This window comes from Clytia hemisphaerica, unplaced genomic scaffold (assembly GCF_902728285.1).
Source record: "Clytia hemisphaerica strain Z4C2 unplaced genomic scaffold, Clytia hemisphaerica genome assembly, whole genome shotgun sequence".
Classification (NCBI taxonomy): Eukaryota; Metazoa; Cnidaria; class Hydrozoa; order Leptothecata; family Clytiidae; genus Clytia; species Clytia hemisphaerica.
In genome coordinates, this window is record NW_027104391.1 from 405,528 (window position 1) to 429,515 (window position 23,988).

The 23,988-nt window shown below is 36.4% G+C and overlaps 2 protein-coding genes across 2 annotated transcripts; both read right to left on the reverse strand.

Annotated features, from left to right (window-relative positions):
• Positions 1 to 308: 308 nt before the first annotated feature.
• On the reverse strand, positions 309 to 4,643 carry LOC136819931 (uncharacterized). Its single transcript, XM_067076172.1, has 3 exons — positions 4,347 to 4,643; positions 2,054 to 2,294; positions 309 to 1,147 (listed from the first exon to the last, which is right to left on the reverse strand). The coding sequence occupies exons 1-3, from the start codon at positions 4,641 to 4,643 to the stop codon at positions 651 to 653; spliced, it is 1,035 nt and encodes a 344-aa protein (XP_066932273.1). The 3' UTR covers positions 309 to 650.
• A 1,908-nt stretch (positions 4,644 to 6,551) lies between these two features.
• On the reverse strand, positions 6,552 to 23,393 carry LOC136819921 (stimulated by retinoic acid gene 6 protein-like). Its single transcript, XM_067076163.1, has 18 exons — positions 23,154 to 23,393; positions 22,039 to 22,120; positions 20,944 to 21,029; positions 20,432 to 20,592; positions 19,782 to 19,902; positions 18,481 to 18,679; positions 17,302 to 17,426; positions 16,634 to 16,707; positions 16,262 to 16,323; positions 14,813 to 14,957; positions 14,395 to 14,470; positions 13,876 to 13,963; positions 13,281 to 13,329; positions 12,620 to 12,737; positions 11,921 to 12,019; positions 10,543 to 10,706; positions 8,701 to 8,835; positions 6,552 to 8,126 (listed from the first exon to the last, which is right to left on the reverse strand). The coding sequence occupies exons 1-18, from the start codon at positions 23,378 to 23,380 to the stop codon at positions 7,294 to 7,296; spliced, it is 2,844 nt and encodes a 947-aa protein (XP_066932264.1). The 5' UTR covers positions 23,381 to 23,393; the 3' UTR covers positions 6,552 to 7,293.
• Positions 23,394 to 23,988: the final 595 nt, after the last annotated feature.

A 23,988-nucleotide genomic window follows, 5' to 3' on the forward strand; every position in this document is an offset into this window, starting at 1 on the left:
ATCATCAAAATGTGTGCATGTGGTATTAAATAGTTAAATATACTTTAGATTAATTTCACGTTTCTCTTTATGCGAGACCAACTTGATTAATTGTTTACGGGTCGCGACCATAGCCTAAAATATTAGCCTATTTCATAGGATTCGTATTTTTAGTATATTTTGTACGTCACTGCAGTAATGAACTTTTTATTGTTGAACACTGCGTTCTGCGAATTGAGATTATAAGTTTTTCCAAGGTACGATCACTAGACAGTGCCGTAGCAACTGGGGGGGGGGGGGCAAAAATGGTTATTTTGCAAAATGCAAAGTTTTTCTTTTTTAATTTGTCATAATCATTTTTTAAGTGCCTGTTTTGAGTGTATTTTTAAGCAATCTAGAGCTCAATTTTCAAAATTTCCCTCCTCGGGCCAAACCATGGTTGGCCCTCGCGGTGTCACTAAACTTCAGCCCCCCAATATGAAAATGCTTCCTACGGCACTGCTAGAACAGATTCCAAGTCAATTGAATGATATCAAAAAATCGATTTCTGTCTTTCTTGAGTTGAAATCTAAACAGGATTGTATGAAAATAGCATGTAACAGGATGTACTAATCATATAAAATAGGTTTTAATGAGAAATCCAAGTAAAAACGAAAAGAAATTCCGTTCAACTAGCGTACGTACAACTCCCACTTGCCAGCCGTAGTATAACCTGCATTCCCTTTAGAATCATCACAGCTCCATTTCGTGCCATGATATCCCAGGACCACGTGGTATCGGTTCGGCTCATAAATAAGATGAATTCCACCGAATTTCAATCCAGAACAAGCTTGAACAGATGTGAATGAATCATCCATTGGTAGAAATCGCACATCACCACACAATCCAGTTTTCTTGAAACCACTAACCATCCAGTCAACGAATTTAAGGCCAGTCAAAACGACATCTAGGGTCCGCATATGCCATTTTTTGTAACACATAATACGCATTTCACTGTATCCAGAAGATTTGTAAAGCTTTTGGAGTTCTGTGGGTGCCAAGTAGAAAGATCCCGATTGCACATTTTGAAGTTCAGATATAGATGATGGGTTTTGAACAGCATCGTTAGCAGAGTCTAAAGATGTTGCATCTGGGATGATTTCCAAGTTTCCAAACATCAACCAGCCACCTTGAAGAGTATCGAAATAATGGATGATGATATTACTTTACTGTGTATAAAGTTTTCAACCTAAGCTGAATTCGTATTCGCTATAGATACCCTGTCTCACAGCCCCGGTGGAACTTTTTTTCCTTAGTGGGATAAAAATTCCTAGTGTAATTCCAATGGGGATAGAAATTATATTGTTGAAAAATCCAGTGAGCATGGTTTTGGAGTGCAGTTTTTGAGCAGGGAATTTCGAATGGGTATGAAATCAAAGTCTATTTCCTAGTGGGGCTGAAATTCCAGGGTACTCTCCCAACCGGGACGAAATTGTTTCCAAATTTTCCAGTGGGGCTGGGGTTTCAGCGGGTCTGTGATACAGGGGTGAAGATATCACTTGCCTGCGACAGGTCTGTGATACAATCTACCTTGCTTCCAAAACGTACATAAAGGAGTTGACTTGATTGATTTGACTTTTCATCTTATTTTTGTGTGAGGCCAAACCTCGCAGAGGGGGAATGAAAAATGTAACCTGTAAATGGATGATCTTTTGAGCACTTCAATGGACAAAAAAAAACAAGAAAGCCAGCCGTTGTTCTCCCAAATCTTTCCGTTCCGAAAGGTTACCCTCAAAATACCTGGAAAATCCCAAGGTAGCATCTTGAAAATAATAACTTGGGAACATACCTTTTGAAAAGGCCTATGCGTACCAGTAACGTAAATAAAGTCTGAGATACATGGGAACGAGGTTGGAAGAGTGGCTGATCTATTGCAATATTAACCCTTCGCGGGAGAGAAAATTTCACTTTTTGAAAAAAGAAAAAAACTCAGAATATTGGCCCACACGTCTAGAAAGAGTTAAGGGAATGTGTGACAAATTTTGCAACAACGTTGTGTTTTAGCTTAAAAGATAAGAATGCATATGCTTCATACCTCCATCGACATCCATTTCACAATAAACCTTATTCAATTCATTTTCGATTTCAAAAGTGTAAAATCCTGATGCACAAGTTGGACAAAATTCTTTCAGATGTTTACAAGAAGGTTTCCCTTGGTTTGTGAAATCACAGAATACGTCAGTTGGTACATTGTCTTTGTCAAGTGTGTAGAAACCTGTTTCAGGGTTTGTTGAGAAACGAGATCTGTCCTTGACTTGCCCGCATGATGTCATTTTCTAAAGAAAGAACAGTTATATCGTTCCATTACAAATAAAAAATGGAAATTTTGTCTGATGACTAATCTAAGCAACAAAACTAACGCAGACGTTGTTTTTGGTTCACTTGCTCGCAAAAAAACTTGGTCAGAAAAGCAACTTCAAGCCTTTTATTTTGATACGTACGAAAAACAATTTTTTAACCCTGAGATCCACAGGCTAAGTTTTCTTTATCAAATAATCAATGAGAGTAAAAATAATTATGTTCTGACGAACTAAAAACTGCGCTAACTGTGTGGGAGAGCTTTCAAAGGTACACGTTACGTAATGACGTCAACATTCGTTGTCTTTGAGAATTAGGTCATGTTCAGACCATCGACGTTCAGACGTCACGGTTCCATTTCGCTCCGAAACGAAACGGGTCCGAATAAACAAGTGTACAGTATGTGGCCCCCAAAACGTCGATCGAATTTAAAATTTCTCTCAAATCAAAAGAAAAAGACGTTTTACAAAAATTTTTGCTCCATGAAAAACTTTAACATCTCTACTTTATTTCCCATAAGTTTTTTTTCAAAATTTTCAATTTCAGCAATATTTTTCATTCGCTTAAAGATAGGTAGCTTTTTTTAATGGCTCCCAAAACGGAGGTTTGCAATTTTAGCGATTTCTTGAGATATCTTTAAGATATGAATACAAAATTTTGACCATAGTTTTGAAATATGATTTAGAGGGTTTTGGGCATTAGTTTGTTTGATAAAATTTTTAGAGTATACTTCCTGGTTGTCAAAACGGAGGCTTGGGGCCCCCAAAACGTAGGTGTAGTTAAAATCAAATTATCAAGCCCAGTGGTAATAGGGGGAGAAACTATGAACATATTTATATTTTCCCTTAAATTTATAAGCCGAAGGATGTAAAATTTATGACTTTTATAAAATATTTCAAGATTTTCGATGATGCAAAGATGATCCAAACTGAAAATTTAGAAATTTTCGAAATGAGAATTTTGATTTAACAACATTTTAATCAAATTTCTTTTGAAAATAGTTCCATTCATGTATGGAAGATGCTATGAAATTTTTAGAAAAACAGCTTAACTGAAACTGAAAATAATAAGCTTTAAAGGTATTTTTCTCCTACATTTTGTAAAAAAATGACGGAATTTGCCGTTTTTGCATTAGGTGTAGAAAGTTTCCTATACCCCATTTTCATAACTTATTTTCACTATCCAAGGAGCTAGAATGAGGTATATGCAATTTTTATCTAATTTTGGTGTTTAAATATTTCCTTCAGACACAAATATATTATTTTGAATCCGTCTCAAACCATCAAAAACATGCTCATTTTTAAGTATAATCATCATTCTTTCAAAATAAGCAAAAATCAGAATTAGACGTCTGATAAATCTACGGGTTAGAATCCTCATTTTAATGACGACCTCCGTTTTGGGGGCCGTCTCTGTTTCGGGAGCCATAAGACTGTTAGCATCAAAAATTCAAAACGTCAAAAAAGAAGACGTTACAAAGCAAAATAAATGGAGACATATTTGCTCCACTTTTTTCATCGGAACTGCTCCGTTTTCTTGTTCCGAAACGTTTCGAAACCAATATGAACACTCTCGATCCGTAACAAAAAATCAAACCGGAGCGAAACGGAACAGTAACATCTGAACATTGTCTTAGTGCAACGACTTCAGACATTTTGACGCCAGACGACCACGGCTTTTTCCTCGACACCGTTCCGGTGATAAAAAAATCGCGTGTTGGGATATAGATAGGCTAGTTCACACGTTACTGTTCTGTTTTGCTCCGGTATGATTCTCGTTACAAATCGAGTGTGCTCATATTGGTTTTGGAATGTTTCGGAGAAAGAAAACAGAGCAGTTCCGTTCCGATGAAAAAAGTGGAGCGAAACCGTTTTGCTTTGTAACGTCTTCTTTTTTGACGTTTCGAATTTTGACGTTCACACTTGCTTCGGAACGGAACGGAACCATAACGTCTGAACATGGCCTAAAACTCGAACCCAGTCTCCTCGCACTTTCAAGGTTGATAGGTGAATAATTTTCGTCTTACTTACAGGTTCTGGCTTATACAGCGTCCCATTGATCGTGATATCATTGGAAAATATATCTTGAGTTTCATTCACAAGACAAAAACATTTCGATACTTCTTCAACAAAATAAGCTGTCGTTGAAGAATCAGTAGTTTTACATTTCAAAATACACTCAGTGGAGGAGACAGCAGTTGATGGTGCTTCTCCGTTCTCATTTGAAGTTGTTGAAAATGTTATATCTTCTTCCGTTATATAGAATTGGGCCTGCGCACTAATACTAAAAGGTATCAGGAGCAGGAAAGTGAAAAACTTTAATTCCATCATCTCCGATCGATTAACGAGCTTTTACTTTCTGATGAACTTTGACTTGGGATTAGGCCAACTCAAAACTTTTGCTATATTCATGTAATACTGTATACATCACAGCTTATATATACACCAGCTTATGAATTTTAGTTGGCTAAAATCATGTGAATGAAGCTGTGATTTTCCCTATCAGTGGCCGATCTGGAAGGTGTTAAAAAGTTATAATGAAGAGTGTTTCCTACCATATAAGGGATTAAAAAGAGACTCCCACAGTTTTCAATTTTGCCCTCCTCCCCTCTCCCTCTCCTTAGATCAATAATTTAAGGATTTCTTTGACGAGATTTTCTCATTTAGATATCCATCAACATCAATTGGAAGTCAATCGTTACTGTCAAATGGTTAACCATTAATTAATCTACCGTGGCTTGTTGGTGCCATGTTTAAACTACTTATACTTAGGGTTTCTAAGTCGGACATAGTAGTGCCAAGAGTCGACTTAATTGCCAAATTGATAAAATGTGCGGGACCCTCTCTGGCATGTATCTAGTGAAATTTAAAAAAGGTCTGGACCCGAATCAAAATCGAAAAATTGCATATTATGAATTGATCTTACACAACAACCAAACACCACAACAACAACACTTTCTTTAGACGATGCTATCGTCCGTGTAATATATTATTATGATATTACGATATAACATAGTTGTATATTATAAAACGTAATATGTTGCGCGGCGGAAAATAGCGTCTGTGTTTACGGACATTGTTTAAGACATTGAGCCCCTCTGACTATTTTTCGCCCACGCGGACAAAATTTCCACCCGACTGCTAATTTGCGTCTTTGAGGTTATTTCTTTATTTTTCGAATTTGTCTTAGACTATAGCATAGTCTACACTTTCTTGAGCTTTACATTACACTCATTTTTCTGCTTTAAATGCATATCATTATTGTCATTAATGCCCATTATTGTCGTACACAACATTACCGTATTACTTCGAATAAACGCCCCTTTGAATGAATGCACTTCTAGGGTAGGGGTGTTTATTAGAAACTTCTGACTTTAATACTTCAATACCAGTGTTGATTGGGTTCGAAAAGGAAGATTTTAATCATTTCTTGTAACCAGGGCAGTTTTCGATGCAATTTTAGTCGTTGAACCAAAGAAATTTTGCACTAAAATCCTGATAAAGAACTAAAACAAAGGGTATATTTGCTCTAAATATTCAACTTTAGACTAAAATAATTCAATAAACTTCTTTTAAACGCCCCCTCGAATAAACGCCCCTCCTAAAATCGAAAAATTAAATAAACACCCCGGGCGTTTATTCGAAGTAATATTGTATATGCCCACCCTTGCTTTGCACGTCAATATGTACCCCTTTTATATATTACAATGAAAGGCGCGCTTCTTACGGAGTTGACTTATATAACTTCGTACTTCTAAATCGACTTAGTACTTCTAGAAATCAACTTAATTTATAAGTCGACTTAGTACTTGTAAGTTGACTTAGAACCTATAAGTATAAATAGTTTACACACGGCACTAACAAGCCACGGTATTGACCTACTCCGAAATTTCATTTGTATAAATGAAGAATTTTTACAGTCCTGACTAAATGTATAATTCTTTCACTTTAATTTTTTATATTTTTACCGACCATTTCAAAATTTTTGATTTACGGAAAACAAAAAATAAATAAATGATAAGTTTTCAATATCTGACTTTCAGGGCTGGAAAATCAATAGTTCAGGCTGCTATGGCATTTAAAACAACTCAAACCTGACCTTACATTTACTTTTTCCGATAGGGAAACACGTGCAAAATAAAAACAAAAAAATTGTTGCTATGTAGGAAAAGGATTCAAATCTAAATTGCGCAACCTCGTCTGAAAAAGTTTATGTATGATTGGAATATTTTCGTTAGTGATAAAAGTTATTTATTTGTAAAAATGTGGATACGAAAAATATCAAGAAGTATCAAAATTATCTGTTTTATCTGTAAATATGCATGTTCAAAAATTAAATTCATAAAATAAATGAAAAATGATTTATAATTCTTATTAGCTGCAAACAACGCTGAATTTAAGATGCTATGTTAGTGGTCGGGGTTAACCCGGATAAACCAAGCAATTAATAGAATAACAAAACAGAATTTATGGTATAAAGTAAGTTTACAAACGCAGTAGAGGGCGAACCGAAGGCTCCCTTTTCGTATAGCTGTCTACCCGAAGGTAGGGGAAGGCGCCACTCCTTTCCCTGGATTTCTGCACGTACCCTTGATCAGTCTCTTTTCTTTAGTTGCTGAATATCAAGCAGAGAGGCATAAAGTACCATTATGGGAATCTTTGGTATGACCCAGCTAGGGATCGAACCCACAACCTTGTTCGCCGTAGCTCGATGCTTTACCTTCATGCTACGGTCACTTGGTATAGATTTATGCTATAGATATCTAGTGGGAGAGGGGATACTTGGGCAAAATGGATGTCGGGTATGTGGGAGCCGTAAGGGTTCCTTTTTCAAACCCTCGAAAGTCTCACTCAAAGGGATACAAAAACGATAAATTAGAAAGGGCCCAAAAATCACGAAATATCGGAATCGACTCCCTCAAAGGTTCATAAAATCTGGTAATTTTGGAAAAAATATTAGAAAAATGTATCTAGCAACTCATACCCAAGCATCGAGTTTATTTAGTGTCTTTTTATCGGTTTCGACTACACCTTCATTTATATGAACTTCTTCCATTTTGATATTTAGCTCACATGTGTTTCTTTGCTCCCCTTTCTCTCTCCTCGGTGATACATGGACAACATTAGGAGAATCTGCTGATTCAGCATTCGTTTCCATTTTTTCATCATTATCATCAATAAAACTGACTTCAGTTACGCTTTTGATCATTTTTTTAACATCTAAAGATTCAACTTTTTGTTCTCTCGTTGTTGAAGAGTTACTTGATACATTTGAAGTTGATCTTTCTCTAAATTTCATGAATTGTAAAAATTTCCTAAAATTCTCATTCGCTTTATATTTCAAAGTATCCGGAAGACTCTCCTCAGGCTCCACGTCGTCACTTGTCTCGTTACTATGATGTTTACAAAACTTTTCGAATTGCAACCATTGTTTAAACTTTTCACTTGTGGTCAGTTCTGGTGATTCGCTGTTATAAAGGTCTGTGCGATATTGATAACCAATAGCTGCCGCTCTCACATTATCAATATCAACGTTTGATTCTCCTTCAAGCTCTTTCCCTGCGTTAAACTGCATAAATAAAGCACGCGTAAGATGTTTTACGGGAATATGACGACGTATATAATGTCCACGGTATCTACGTATCGACGGGTTTTGTATTAGAACTACGGCAAGATGCCAGCGGATCTGTGCGCTACGTGATACGTCTTGGGCGGTTCGTTGAGGTGATTTATTAAGTGATAATGGGCACCCGTTAGCACCCCATTCTGCGTTGTCAGCTGAACCGTAGGTTTTCAGTAAGACTTTGGTTTCTAAAAATAATAAAATATCTAGATTTACTTTACACATATTGACCGAAACCAAATTTTCGGAAACCAAGAATCAAAGAGTTTTTAAAACTCGTTTTTGGAGAAAAAGAATATTGTTACAGAAACATACCATACGGATAATAAATTGATGAACTATTGGATGTCTTTCATCATGAACAAAAAGAAATTCAAAATCCTACGTTGTCAAATCCAATGGCGAGTTTTAAAAGTAAAGTGTGTTTGTAAATTTACAAAGGTGACCTTTTTTCGGGTGAAAAATGCTGGGTGAAAAATGTGTACACTCCTGTGTCACAAACCCGCTGAAACCCTAGCTCCACTGGAAAATTTGGCAAAAATTTTGTCACTGGCGGAAAAATACCCTGGAATTTCAGCCTCACTGGGAAATTGACTTTGATTTCATCCGTTCAAAATTCAATGTTTAAAAATTGCATTTGGGTTTTTTAACCTTGGAACAATAGAGATTATATCTCTATTGGTATTTCAATAGAAATATCTATCCCCATTGAGGAAAAAAGTTCCACCGGGGTTGTAAGACAGGGATTTATATGTTACTTACCTCTTCTGACAACTGTGAACTCATCTTGTTGAAGAGATTTATCGATGTGTCCAAGTAAAATGCGCACGAAACAATGAAGGACTGGATTCGAGTGTTGATGCTCAACCATGAGGAAACCAAGATATGCTAAGAAACCTGTATAATAAGTTATACAAATAAAATTGATCAGAAAAGTAAAAATCTTGGAAAAAAACTTTTATATCATCAAGAAGCAACCCGAAAAAGGATGAAATCAAGATTGGACTTATCTTGTATCATTGTAGTATTAAAGGTTTTGTTTTTACGTGTTCCTGTTTCATATCAGACACATGTTTCATATCAGGACAATGTCTCCCTATTGTTATATTGTGCTGATATAAGCAAAAAATGTCTTTCTTTTCCTCTTTCTCACTAATCTTGCTCCACATCTGTATCAATTCACTATCAAAAAGGTTGCACTCTTATTTAACCCTACAGTGGAACCTCTAATTAGGGGACACCATCGGGGAAAGGGGTTAGTGTCCGCTAATTAGAAGTGTCCACCTTTTAGAAACTTTTGATCTCGGAGCTCCAATTTTAAAATTAGGCCATCCCAGGGTGTCAAAAATACAAAATTGGGGTCTAAAGTACTTATCTGCAGACAATAGGCCATATAAGAGATATAAGAACAAGAGAAAGGTTATTAAAACAGAGCTCGAGTGACTGGCAAGAGGTTAAATCGAGGTGGTGGGTACGGATTGACGTACCAGTGATTTATGATTTCTTTGGCTTACCTAAGTTCGTTGAATGGGTCAGGGGAAAACTGGAAATTTGTAGAAATAATTTGAATAATAAGACTAATAAGTGCTTGAAATAAAAATATCTAAAAAAATTGTTTTCGATTTTGGACGTCTGTGACCCGTTTGATATTCAATGTCTGCTAATTGGAGAGCTAAAATAGGGGTTTTGGCCATTTCGTGCGAAAGAATTTGTCCGCTAATCAGAGGTGTCCGCCTTTTAGAGTGTCCGTTAATTAGAAGTTTTACTGTATTAGCCCCGGGGGGGGGGTAGAATCTACCACGCTGATGTTCTTTTGTGTATATCTCGGAGAAAAATTTTTGAAACACCTTGAAATTTTCTGACTTTCAATAAAATCTTATTAAGAGTACTTGAGCAAATTTTTAGGGTCATAGGTCTTCTAGGTCAGGTTTTCTGACTTTATTGTGAAACATGACATAAAACCAAGCTAAAATCGCTTAAAACTGATAGAGAACATCTGTACCAATTTTCATGGCCATAGCTCTTCTAGATAAGAAATAGTCAAGGGTGGTAGATTCTACCTCCCCCTTGCCCCTGCGGCTTTAAAAATCAAAAAAGGTTGGGGTTAATAGGGTTGAAGACAAAACCTTTAATCTTGTTTTAAAATTTCTTAAATCTATTTCACTAAGCTAAATGTTGTGACGGGACCAGTCCAAGAGCAAAGTAGGAGGGTGCCTTCGTCAATCCCAGCCCATTGGGGCCTTCCGGAGCCTTTCTTATCAATATACCTGGTAGTCTACACAATAGACAGCTCCAGGCTTTTAGGCCTTACTCTTGGTCTATCGGCGCTGCCATAGGCGGCCACTAGTAGCCCCCCCGGGAATTGCTTATTAATAGGTTTAAACATAATAGATAACTTTGACAATAGAGATTTCCAATAAAAGAATGTTTAAAACACAGCTGATTGGCTTAGGTTTCGAAACTCTCTATTGTTTCACGAAAACCTCAGTGCGCATGCGATTTATTTGAAGAATTTCAATATTCAAAACAAGAGCAGTGCTCATATCCCGAAGAGTAGGAGTTTTATGCTCGAAACGAAGGAAGATATGACGTTAGGCTATATACCTGGATCTCTTCGTTCATAAGATCTTGGTAGAGTGCTTTTCTGTAGCCTTGACAACATGACTACACCCAAGATGGCACCATAAGCAAGGCGTAGTAAACATGACGCAATACCAATAAAGACGTTGAAATAAAAGAGCACGTATGACGTAATATGGAAACCACGCCTAAAATAAAAAGACGATAAATTAGTATTTCGGAACTTACGTCCGCATAAAAAACCCCGGTCTGGAAGACTTTAGTTTCTTTCAATTGTTTCTTACTTGAACTTGTGTTGAGAAATTAGTTTGTTTTGCTCGCTTTTTGATCATGTGATTAAATCTGAAACCAATCCCAAGAGGAGTACTTGGTAATGTGATCAAAAACTGAGCAAATCGACTTTCATCTTTTGATATTAACAAATGAAAAAGCTTACAAAAAGTTAAAACAATAGGCTTCCAGACCAGGGTTTTTTATAAAGACTGTTTATACGAGCTTCTATAATTCGAACTTGTTTCCAGTCTTCGTCAAAGAGAAACCCTGTTGAAATACTTTCAATAATTCGAATCTCTCTATAATTCGAAGAAATAACTGTATTTAGGGTGCATGTCATGTGTGTCATCCGTGTTTGGAAGTAATGGCAGATTGTTAACCGGATACTTTTTCGAAGCGGGCTACACGGCTTTTTGCGCAATACAATTGGTTCTTTTCGCATGACATTCAAAGGAAAATAAACAATGTGTTGACATCATTTCTCTCATTTTTTACTTCTGATATCAGAAATTATAAAACTCTTTATCTCTTTTCGCTTGTTTTTTTCGCTTTATTTCGCTATTTTTCCTGGATAAAGTGCTAAATATCAATCGAAGCTGAAGGAAACGGTTAACAAATACACTTTTGGGCTGTACTGAAAATATCTCGGTCAACGCAACAACCTCGCAAGCTCGGTCGTTACTTGACCTTGGGCAATATTTCTCAGTACAGCCCTCACTAACCGGTCACTATTGTATTATTAGTAAATTTGCTTGATTCCCCTCAACCAATATCGTTTGCTGTTTGAAAATTATGGTTATTTGGACGCGTTTATTGAGACCGATACTTGAGTCTAACAGGCTCACAATGCATCTCTCTGAATCTTCTCACGGGGTTCCCACAGCTTTCAAAATTCCAGATTTCAGGAGAATTGAGGAGATTTAAGGAGAAATTTTCCAATTTTATAGGAGATTTTCCTATATTTTTGTAAAAATTGAGGAGATTTCTTAGCTTTTTTTTCTATGAAAACAAACTTCTCCACAAAATTTCATTTGAGGAGATTTGAGGAGCCGTGAGAGCCCTAGTACTCAGTACTTACCAAGTATATCTATCTCTAGCTTTTTTATAATCTTTATCAACTAAAAATCACCTATTATCAACGCTAACATTCTCTTTACTGAGTAAGAAACATCCACGTGCCAAACCATTTTGAACGACCACTGCTATTACCGCCACAATCACTGATGGCCTGGAAAATAAAAAGAGAAAACATTCAAGATTTTTATAAAAAAGTCTATATTTTGAGGGGCATCTCAGGAGTAAATATTGTTTTGAAGGACTTCTCCCGTCCTTCCAAAGAAAAATTGGGTACCAGGTATGCTAAAGGAAAATTTGTTTGAAATCGACTAAAGCCTCTTGGAAAATCCTTTTCAGGGTTCCAAAAACGGTAAAAAAAGTTCTCACTTTCTTAGCTGAGTTCCGGTTGGTCACAATTCTCGAAAGCGACCCTTTAAGAGCAAAAATTATTAGTTTGCTCTCCTTTGAGGGACTTTTAAGGTATTAAAGGGTACCCTTATGACTCGTGCACACAAGTCACCTGTTTTTCCTAAATACCCCCCCCCCCCCGGATATGAGTAGCTAAGGTCCCCTTCTTATTTGCTTATTTTCCGCCGGAAAATGCTCTCCAAAAATTATGGTAATTTTCATGTTTTTTATACATAACTACCTGAGTAGAACCCAGCAGGCACATAACGTTGTTTCAAAATCCATCTAACGTTATATGGACGTAACCTTAGATAAACGTGAAAAGAACGTTATGTGAAAGCTGGGTAAAAATGTTCGAACTCACCAGTATCCTTTTATAAGTGTTATTAGGAACGAAGGGCCACCATAAAATAACGGAACAAAGAAGAATACACTCAAAAATGAAAAAATCAACCAAAACACAGCATGCTTGATCAAATAGCCTGAAAAGTAAAAATAATCATTTCTATTCGATAATGCTTTTGTCCATCCTTAAGGGTTAGGGACACGAGACGTTTTTTTCGCGTTGGTGCAATGCAGCATGCTCTATCCCACCAACGCAAGGGAAAAAGTTCGTGTCCCATGGTTTCTTTTTTTGTTTCATAGGACAGAAAGTGATAGGGAAATACCCAAAAGACACGATGATTTTGTCCCTGGGGACAATACTTTTGTTAGTAGAAAGAAAAATGGGGTGGAGACACGAGAAAGCGTTTCAGGTTGGTGGGATGGGGCATGTTGCATTGCACCAACGTGAAAAAAACTTCTCGTGTCCCCAAGCCTTTAGTAATGGTGTTTTTATATGGTACAAGAGATTGAGAAATCTTTCAATATGAAAGGCATGATAAAATTAAAGATCACATGCATCCAAAGGTTTTCTAGATATACTGCTATCAGAATCTGTCAAATATATTAATGTCTTTTCTTGGGGTTTCCAATACCGTGTCCGGCACTATAATTTCAAGTGAAAATTTATAAGAAAACCTTACCCCAAGCCGAATAACCAACTTGAAAGCCAGCATATTTGAATGATGCAGTCTATAAAATGAAAATAAATGATAACTTACAAAGTCTCAACTTTTGGTCTAGAATAAATTAAATTTCAAAAGAACTTTCCTAAGTCATACCCAAAACTTTTAGGATACATGTAGAACTCACACTCTTTGGTGAAAATCATCCCTAAGATCTCCCCATTTACATAAAACACTTCGAGGCCAATTTAGTGGGATTAAATTTCGCGAAGCAAAAGAGGCAGCGTCTTGAAAGATTTCGCGTAGATTTAATTTAGCGAATCACCCTGAAAATAGCTGAAAATGACCATTTTTTGCCACAAATAGAGAGTTATGACTGCTCCCTCGAGATTTCAAAAATTTCATGTGGATTTAATTTCGCAAGCCAGCAATCTCGAGCGTTTTCGCGAGACTAAATTTCGCGAAAATTTCAATTTAATCTCGCAAATGTTACATTAATCCGATTAAGTATTCCCCTGGGGAGGAATTGTGCGGCGGTAATAGGTTGAAACAAAGAGATAAGAATACCAAATGAGACATTATTTCCGACAATCCAAATCATTAACATTCTTACCATGAGATCTCCAGCATTTAAAGATCCTTTCTTGATTGAAGATGGCAAAAATGATCGATCACCTCTTCGTAACATCAAAACATGACGTCTAGAGTTTAAAAAAACGAAAATTGAATTATAAAGAAAATTAACTGGTCCAATAGAACTTTTGATTTTTGGTTCAGATAAAATTGCTGCAACGCGAACATAGTGATTCCAGAAAAGGTTGTTGAATAAGCAAGACAAAATCCTTTAAGAAAGCCTTATAAAGGTACTATGAATGATCCCCCTCAGTCACCTTTCAAATCACGCAATCACGCACTAACAATTTCCAAATCACGTTATCACGAGTTAAATTTCCTTAATCACGTTGATCACGTACATTAAAATCTTAAATCACGTAATCACGAACTTGAAAAAACGCCAATCACGCCATCACGAAAACCGCTAGGGGCATCATGAATAGCCAAAGTATGATGGAAAAGAATTCCCATATTGACCTTCATACATTTTTTAAAAGATTGATTTAAGGCTTCTCACCTATACCAAACCAGTGAATTTAATACGGTTAAAACTTGCAAAACGGTCGCCCATAGCATCGCAAGCCACCAACACGCTGAAAGGTAGAATGCAAAGAATTTCTTTCGGTGAAATTTGTGCATTACAGAAGTAATTGGTCGATTTGAATTTTAGATGAATATACAGTTTAAGTCACCCTTATTCGAATAACTCTGTAATTCGAATCAAACCATTGGTCTCTTCAGTTAAAAAGTAGTAATTCGAATTTTTCTCTAATTCGAAGATAAATATCTTGATCCCTTTAACATCGTATTAAAAAAGTCAGCTGTACCATAACTGAATAAACCTTACATGATTAAACCCCTAACCAAGTGATTTGAAGCTTTTTAGTTTTCAATGGATACCTAACAAATAGAGAATTCCAAAACCAAAGAATTACCTTGAAGGCCATCCACGTGTTTTTGAATCAAGGGAACCGGCAATTCTAAATTTTTCGCCAACCAGATGATTCGTTCTTTGTCTAAAATTTGATTCCACGTTTTCGTGAAAATAATATAACCGTAGCTCACAAGTTGCACCAAAATCTACCAGAATGAAAAGTAGTAAGAAATTTCAAAGAATCTAAAGCAATTCTCTAATAAATGATGCAAAGGTACAGCTAAAACCCGAAAGTCAAGTCAAGTCAATAACTTCTCAGTTTTATTAGAAACCATAACCCCTGCTTTCAAAAGTTTCAAACGTTTTGAAGCTTCGAAGACAAGGAGTAATAATATTGGGCAATATTTTGAAGAAAATTTCGGCTGTGAGCACTTTTTTCCTGATTAGACTTCCCCGTAATCCATTTGAAGAGAATCTGATTTTTATTATCTGAAAAACGTTCTTCTACCTCAAAAAATCAATGACTGTTGAAAGAACTTTAACACGTTTATGTATTTGCACTTTTTAGGCCATGGCCAGTGCCACCAAAACGTTTCACTTTTTTTCAAAATGTCCGTGACCAAGCTTTTAGAATTGATTTCGGTCAATTTGAGGGTGCTGATTCGGAATTTGAATGTTACCAAATTTGAAAACCCGCTCAGTTTGAAGAGCTTTATCACGTGGTATAGGTATTTTTTGATTTCGAAGACCCCCCAAAAATCACAAATTTTCAGGGCTTCCAATTTTGCCTAAAAACGCAAAAAATCACAAATTACGCAAAAACTGCGGGTTTTTAAGCTTGGCAACATTCAAATTTGGAATCAGCTCCCTCAAATTAAGTAAGAAATATGTGTCAAATGTCCCAGACATTTTGAATTTTTTCTTTATTTTTGAAACAATAACAATCCACTGGCCACAGCCTATTTCAAAGCAGTAGAGTAACTCTGATTTGGAAAACCTGCAGTTCTGACCCGCAAAATCGAAGACAGAGAAAGTGCTGATTTACTGTCGTCCTCAGTTAATCCGGATATAGACTAATTAGAAGTTAACCGTCACCGTCGTAGAAAAACACACATAAACACGCTTTGTGTGCAAGCCCGGGGGGGGGGGCAGTTAAGCAAATTGACTGACGGGTATGTGCGGCGGTTAAGGGTATGTTTTTCAAAATATCAGAAATGCACTGTAAGGGTGGACTTTTGATAAAGCACTGTAAGGGTGGAAATTTCAGCAAATCTGGAAAATATTGCAAATTTTTGCTCGAAAATGTTGATTTTTTTTGCTCTAAAAGAGTTTGAAAAAATTTGAAAAAATGCACTGTAAGGGTATGAATTTCACCGATTTTTTTCTGCACTGTAAGGGTGCGATTCTAAAAGCCAATTTTTTCGCCGCACATACCGTCAGTTGGTAAACCCACTCCCACCCCCGGGTGTGCAAGGTGAGGCAGGAGGTAACGTTAGACACTTTTACTTACCAAATAAACAGCTAAGATTCCGATAAACGTCGCAATCATGATTCGCGTAGAGTATTGAAACCCTGGAATCATAACAAATAGAATTGTTAAAAATCACTGACTTTCCATGCAATATTAATTACTATGTAGAGGCTTTTTAACTCGAAAATCTATAACTCCAAAGTCTCAATAACTCGAAATCTCCTTAACTCGAACAAATTTGTGTTCCCCGTGCGTGTTCGAGTTATGAGGACTTGTACAATATAATTCAATTATGGTCTTTTCTATGTAATATAAAATTTTGATAAAATATTAGGTTATCTCAAAGTACACCAGTTTGTACACCGGGTTTGACAGGAAAAAAAGGTAGTAAGAAATTCTTATGCGACAAACCTGGCTTAACCTCGTAAGCTCTACTTTTGATGAAGTTTAAAATTTTAGTTTGAATGGGTGGTCCGTCTGATAACCTAAAACAAGAAGGTTAAAGAGGAAATAACATATCTGATGTTTACCAACTGGGATGTTTAATAAGGTTTTGAATTATGTTTTCGGCTTTGAAACTTCTTTTTCATCATCAAATCCTTCTCTAAAACTTTTTATCCCTTCTAGATCGAACATGGGCCTAAGCGAGCCATTTGGAGTGGGGGGGGGGTCGGATATTTTGGAAAAAATGGCTCCTACCGTTTGGGCGACAAAGAAAATTTTTACACCCTCAAAACACCCTAAAACGTTATTTAATTAGGAATAAAAACAGTTTTTATGATTTGATTTTTTCTGCTTTTAAAGTTGTTATAATGTACATAAGAAATGGGCTTTTCTAGAAAAAAACCGTATATACCCCCTGTTGAGGAGGTCTATTTCCGTTCCAAAGGGGTAAGGTTTGATATGTGGCGGAATTCCATAGGGAGATGCAAAAATTAGCCTAAAAAAACTGGGGGGGGGTTGCAGCATTTCCAACCACAGGGGGATGGACCTACGGTTTTTTTCTGGAAAAGCCCAATGTCTGCAAAAGGTGCCCCTGTCAACTAGACAAGCTATTTAGAGACAAATGAACAACTTACACATTTTCCAATTTTTCTTTTTCACGTGCCACGATATGTTTTCGGAAGACGTCTTTGACGTGGATGTAATGATAACCTTTTTTCCAATCATCTCTTTCATCGTTGAACAATAAACCAATCCCACTCTGAAAAAAATTCGTTTTTACACATGTCATCACCAAGAAGAGAACAAATGGTAATAGTATTTGAACCTAACGATGCTTTAGTAAGAAAACTTCCTTCCTTTTCCCGGGAAAAATAGTCAGGATGGAAATCAATCCGAAAAAACTTTCACAAGTTTACCTTACCCGACGAAAGTTTTCCCCGATAAGGTAGTCAAGACCTTGAAGCTAACTCTAGAATCCTCAGGAAAAAACATTTTTGAAGACTAAAAATTTCATGGATTTAGGGAGCAAGCACGGCTGGATCTGATGAATTATTAGCCATACGTTTTATGGAAGTTAGTGTACGTTGGTTTTTGATATTCTGTGACAGCTGGGTGGTATACACTCCCCTTTCACAGACCCACTGGGACTCTTTCTTACTGTAAAAATTGACCAAAATATCGTCACCGATGTAGACTAGAGTCTACTTTTGGCTGAACTTTGCTTTTTGATAATTTTTAATGACGCTGAGTCCAGTGAAGTAGACTAGGAGCATTTGGCGAGGTCGCCATTTGAAAAAAAATGTTGAAAATCCAAATAACAATAAAACTACTTGGAGTTGAAAGATACAATCAAAAATCAGAAACAAACACCCTTATTCTGAAATAAAAACATTGCTTCATACTGTTTTTACCTTCCAAAAACAACTAAAATCTGGTGGACTGTTTTACAGTCCGCCTAAGCAAAAGCATATTACCATATACTACCGGGCCACTTAATTGCGCCATCCAGTCTATCAAAAAGCTTTAAGTGGACCCCGGGCTATCCCCGATGGAAAATTAAGCTCCAATTTTTGTCTCACTGAAAATAATCAAATAAACCAATCCTCACTACAAAATATTTTGCTATTTTCCCTATCCCAACGAATTTTCTGACTTGAAAACAAAATAATTTAAATCAAGCCATGAAAAAAATGGGAATATCGACCCCCAACGAGTTTTACCCCCAGTGGCTGAAAAAATCATACTGGGTCTGCGAGAAGGGGCTGTGGTGGTTATGATAAACTTGAAAACATTGTAATAATTTTGGTACTCACAGTTCTTGGTTTCTTCCATCTCTTATAAAGAATTCGAACGAACGTATCACCAAATAGATACAGCAAAGCAAACAAACAACAAAACCGTGGAATGTCTTCAAAGATGAAAATATATCGTCGTTTTGTTTGGTTGACTCGAACGAAGATTGGCCAACATTTATTGGCGAGTTTCTGATGCTTCGAAATTAGTTGTGCTATACTGAAAAAAGTTATAACGTTATGTTTGTATATCCAGTCAATCAACCAAAGACAATCAAACACTCTGCCCGTATGACCCCTAGTGAGTATTTTTAAATTAAGTGGGTCGTGAATTTTGGACCCTTTCAGTGAGTGATTTTGTGTTTTGTAATAGTTAGAGAGACTTTCGAAGGTGTAAAAACGGAACCCTTATGGCTTGCACATACCACCTAACACCCATTTTGCTTAAGTATCCTTCCCCCATAGTATAAGAAAGCCGCGGCTGGAATGATGACGCTATTGTTTTTGTCGTAAATGGATGTTTTATCTGTGTCTCCGTGGTTTATAAGAACTAAGTCGAAGGTAACAAAATCCTTAACCTTAAAAGTGTTCATAATATTCAATTGAAGAACAATTACTTTTCAAGTCTCAACTTTTTCTAACTATCCTCTCTTATTACCTTATTTGAAGTATATTTTTATAAATTCCAAATAAATTTTTATAAATTTAGGAGCAAATAACACACATTTTATTAAAAGAACTAATTTTCAAATGTTAAACTTTGAATGTTTGCTGTCACCTCAATACTGTTGTTTTTCGAATGAAATTTTCACAGAATGCAGCTGGAATATTTATTTACTAATACCAGTAATGATTTTTCAGAATAATCAGGAAGGCACTTCGAGGCACTCAATTTTCTTCAAGTTCTTAAAGCACTGACATTATGACGTTCCAGTACTTTTAAACCAAGAGTCTTTTCTTTTACTTTGATGTTATGAATGCGTGAATTATCAAGAGATTTGCGTTTATGAGCAAAATTACGTCTAACGAGGGAGTTTGTTAAAAGTCAAATTAAATTGACAATGGAAATTGTTAATGAACAATGAAAAAATTCGTTCTTACGACATAGATAGAACAACAGAAATTCAGCTATACTCATTCCAGCCGCGGCTTTCTTATACTATGCTCCCCCCCCTAGGAGTAGGGCAACCTAATTATCTATAAATTTCACCACAAGATTTTGTAGATTAGCAGCAAGATGGAAAATGGGAACTTTCGAACCAAAACTTCAACTGCAAATAAATGAGAGACTAAAAATATTAAACTTTAAATAAACGACTTACTAAAATGCAGTATAACAGAACCCAATCAATGATCCAAGCAATCGATTTCTTAGATTATGTGCGATGAAGAAGGGATATGCAATGATGCAGATGAAAGCAGCCAGCGCTACTTTGATGATGACTAAGAAAAAAGTGCGAAAGATATATTGATGGTTGCAGCCGGTTGCATTCTGGGTAAATACTTTTATAGAGTTATTACACACCCTTTTCTGCTGTCCAAAACCACCCCCACTGGATATTTTAAGCTCGGGAACAGTAGAATTCCTATCCCCATTGGGATTTCGATAGAAAGTTTTATCCCCACTGTGAGAAAAAGTTCCACCGGGGCTGTGAGACAGGGGTGTTTTTATAATAAGATACACACCGTCCCTCTAACACGCTGTTCTTACAATTATGTCTGTTACTATAACGTTTGATTACTTGTCGGTCAATCTAACAAAGTTGACTAAAGAGCTTTGTTAGGCCAAGTTAGCTGGAAAAATGGTTTTTGTTAAGAAGATGACAAAAGGGAAAAAATACGTTAAGGGATCTAATCCTGTTTTTTGGTTGAAGACTTGAAGAATGGGTTTCGCTAACTTTCTCTGACTCCAGGACGAGGAAACAAGAGCTTGTTGTTCACATTTAGCTTAGATAGCTATTAGATTTCTTACTTGAAAAATATGGTGGTAGTGCGTTCAATTCTGATGCACTACTTTCACCCACAATGCCCTTGTAATCACCGAACAAGACGTCTACGCATGAGTTCACCGTAACACCAAAAGCGAACATGTATGCATATCGATTCTCATAGTTGTCCAGCATGTTTAGTGGGCTGTTGAAGGAAAAGCAATTATTTGGCAATAAGAGGACGCTACAAAAAAGAATGACGGTATGTGGTTTCTTCCCCCTAATTCTTCCCAATTTCTCCCTAATCTACCGATGAGTTAAACTACTATTATAATATTCAGAATAATGAAAAAGAAAATGAATTTGGATAAAAAGGTTGAGTAAATAAAATGGGTTGTTGGCTAACCTCCTTAGTTCAACAGATTTCTCATTGTTCGAACTACGATTGTTGATGTTGGATATCTTGTAAGTTTTAAGGAAAAAAACTCAACTCCTAAATTAGAATCTCAAAAATTAAACTTCTTTCACCAAATAAGGATACTCCATATAAACTTACACAACAGGAGCAGGTCGGCCAAAACAGCAACCCAATTTAAAACTTTTTCTTGATTTACCTAACGTTAACAGAATCAATAACACCAACTATAAAAAAATGAAAGTATAAGGTTTCTTTACGTGAAGGATGGCTTTACGTTGGTCAGATGGGCGCGGAACCACTGTCTCACCAAGCGAGTTGCCTGGGTTCGATTCCCGGAGGTGTCTTATGTTATTTAGCCCTCTAGATTGTATATACATATCGTGACCGGAGCCAGCTATATACGATTCTGGACGATTTTCTCAATAAACACCACTATTAGTGGGTCAATCACGGGTCTTTGGCAACCAGGGTGCACTGTGTCGGCTTTACCACAAGTAAATATGGTAAAAGAATTAAGAAATTTTATAAAAATCCTACCCCTGGGCCGTAGGCTTAACCAAAATAGCTTCTTAGTTACGTCTAGTAGTAACATTAGTACTAATAGTACTTTAGGCGTAAAAACTTTTGCGATTTTCGCGAATTTTAGCCTTTTTCGAGAAAGTTTAAGCTCGTGACAAATTTTCGTCAGAATAGAAAGTCTGTAAGACTCAACTTATAACTTAAATAAGATAAAATGGGCTCTTCCAGAAAAAAATTGTACATTTACCCCCCGAACAGGGTGACTTTTGGCCCCCCGGACAATGGGTTTTACCCCCGGGCAAGCATCTGCTGACCCCCCGGACATCCCAAATTACCCCCGGACAGAGCAAACTTACCCCCTGGGCAAGGCAAATTTTGATGATTTTTTGCTACCCCCCGGAGAAAATATCCTCCACCCCCCCCCCATGTACAATTTTTTTCTGGAAAAGCCCAATGTAAGATTTATGGCACTTTTTAGCAGGTTGCATAAGACAAAAGACAAAAGTTTTAACCTATTTCAAGAGGTATTTGTCCCTCTAAGCCATTTTTTGTGTGAAAATATTCATTTATCTTTTAATTTGCAAAGATTTTACACCTAAAGTAGTACGATTTTAAGACCTGCACTTCCTGTAAGGAACGTCTCCGTCAAGAAATGAACAAAACGGAAGTCCGAAAAAGCACAGATTTGCATCCGATAAAGGAGATAGCACTTACGGCGAGTGAAACAAAAATCAACCTCATAGTTGCTTCCAGATTGTCCACACCACAATAAAAATCTTTTACATCTGATTCCAAACTGAAGAAAGAAGAGTTAAAAGTAATTGTTATGGAATGGAGTTTTCCAGAAATAGTCTGTGCCCCCCCCCCCATGTTGAGGGTATCGGATATCCAGGGGTAAAGTGTCTTTTCAAGTAAAACATACGATATCCAGGGAGTAAGCGTCTTTATAAGAGAGGATACCCAGGGGGGTTGAGCATATCTTTAAGAGTGGATTTACTTTACTAATAAAGTAGGACATCCAAGGGGCTCGATACTTTGAAAAATCAATATCCTCAACAGTGGGGGTAAAATCTTTTTCTGGAAAAGCCCAATACACCTATCAACCTTTAAAGCGTGTGAAGACTAGGTTCGAGTTTAACAGGAAATAATGACGTCAAAATATCTAAATTAGTAGGCTGTACGCACCCCTCCCCTGATATGTTTTGACATAGGGGATGTGTATTGTGTATAAAATCTTTTGTTTTTTTGAATTTTAGAAACTTAGTTTTAGAAACTCGAATTTAAAATAGGAATGGCTAGAGGTTAATAAAATATCAGATATCTGAACCTTTTTGAGAAAATTAAAACAAGTTACCCCAAATTCGGGGTAACTCTCGGACAGTAATTTTATACACAAAAACATATCAGAGGGGATGCGTGGAGCCTACTAAATTAGTTGCCAAAATTCTCATGGGAAATAAATTTGGCCTACATGAATTCATTATAACCCCCTTAAAGTCCAATCACGCCTTTAAGGGTTGGATAGATGTATTCTGTCCGTGAAGCAAGTGCAAGCATTTATGATGGCTTCAGGGGATTTTTTATAATACCTTCATCTAACATTATCTCAACGTTTAAAAAACATTAGTCGGACGTTTGGTGTCGACTGAGCAAAACATTTTGCTCTGAAAAAACTCAATAATAAATACGTTTTTTTATAAGAACATTCAAAATTTTTGAAGACTTCATGAGATGTTCTTAAAAGCTATAAAATGTTCGTAACTTGTTCTTAACATTTTGGCCGTGTTCTTATATAGTTTGTTCTCATAAAAACGAGTACTGAAACTTACCAATTCGTCCATAAACTTTGTGTCACGGCCCGCATCGTTTCATTGATATAAATGCAAGTGATATTGATCATGCACGGTAATGTGTCGTTAACGAAATTCTTTACAACCTCATCAGAGTTCTCAAAGTGACGTTCGAATTCACCGTTCAGAAATGTAGCTAGAAGGTCTCCAGCGCTGTTTGAGGTGCGAAATGTCTGGTAGACGCTTTCAAGCACATCGAAATTCATTGCAGCAAAATTTAAATCTAGAAAAAAAGTTGAAAAAATTATTTCAAGTCATAATTTTAACCTAAACTATCGCCAATTCTCTGGTAGTAATAGCGTAAATAACACCATGCAACTGCCTTGTAACCGCATCAAAAATATTAGACTACAACTTTATTTCATCAGAACATTCCACGGGTCGAATTAGTTATTACCCCTCTACAACCCAACACAAAACATTCGAGACAAAGATTTTTAAGCGTGTTAAAATAGAGTTGGAAAGTAGAGTTTTAACTCTGAGTTTTAACGCGAGACTTAGGAGTACCTTAGGATCTAAGGATTTAAAAGCTGAAAATTGTTTCAATCAGGCTTTGAATATAGCCTAGAAGCCACCGAACCCCTCAAAAGTCAAAATTTTCAATGACCAATGGAAGAAAGTGAAAGTACTAAAATAGCAATCCTCGCCCAAACTTTAAATTCTTAAAAACGTTAAAATACACTAAAGTCTCAATATATTTCAAGCAAGATTGTAGAGTCTTTAGTTTGGAATTAATTTTTATTAACAAAATTCAATGTAACACGTTTTACCCAATTATTCAAAATATCTCACACTTGGAACTTTCAAAGATGGG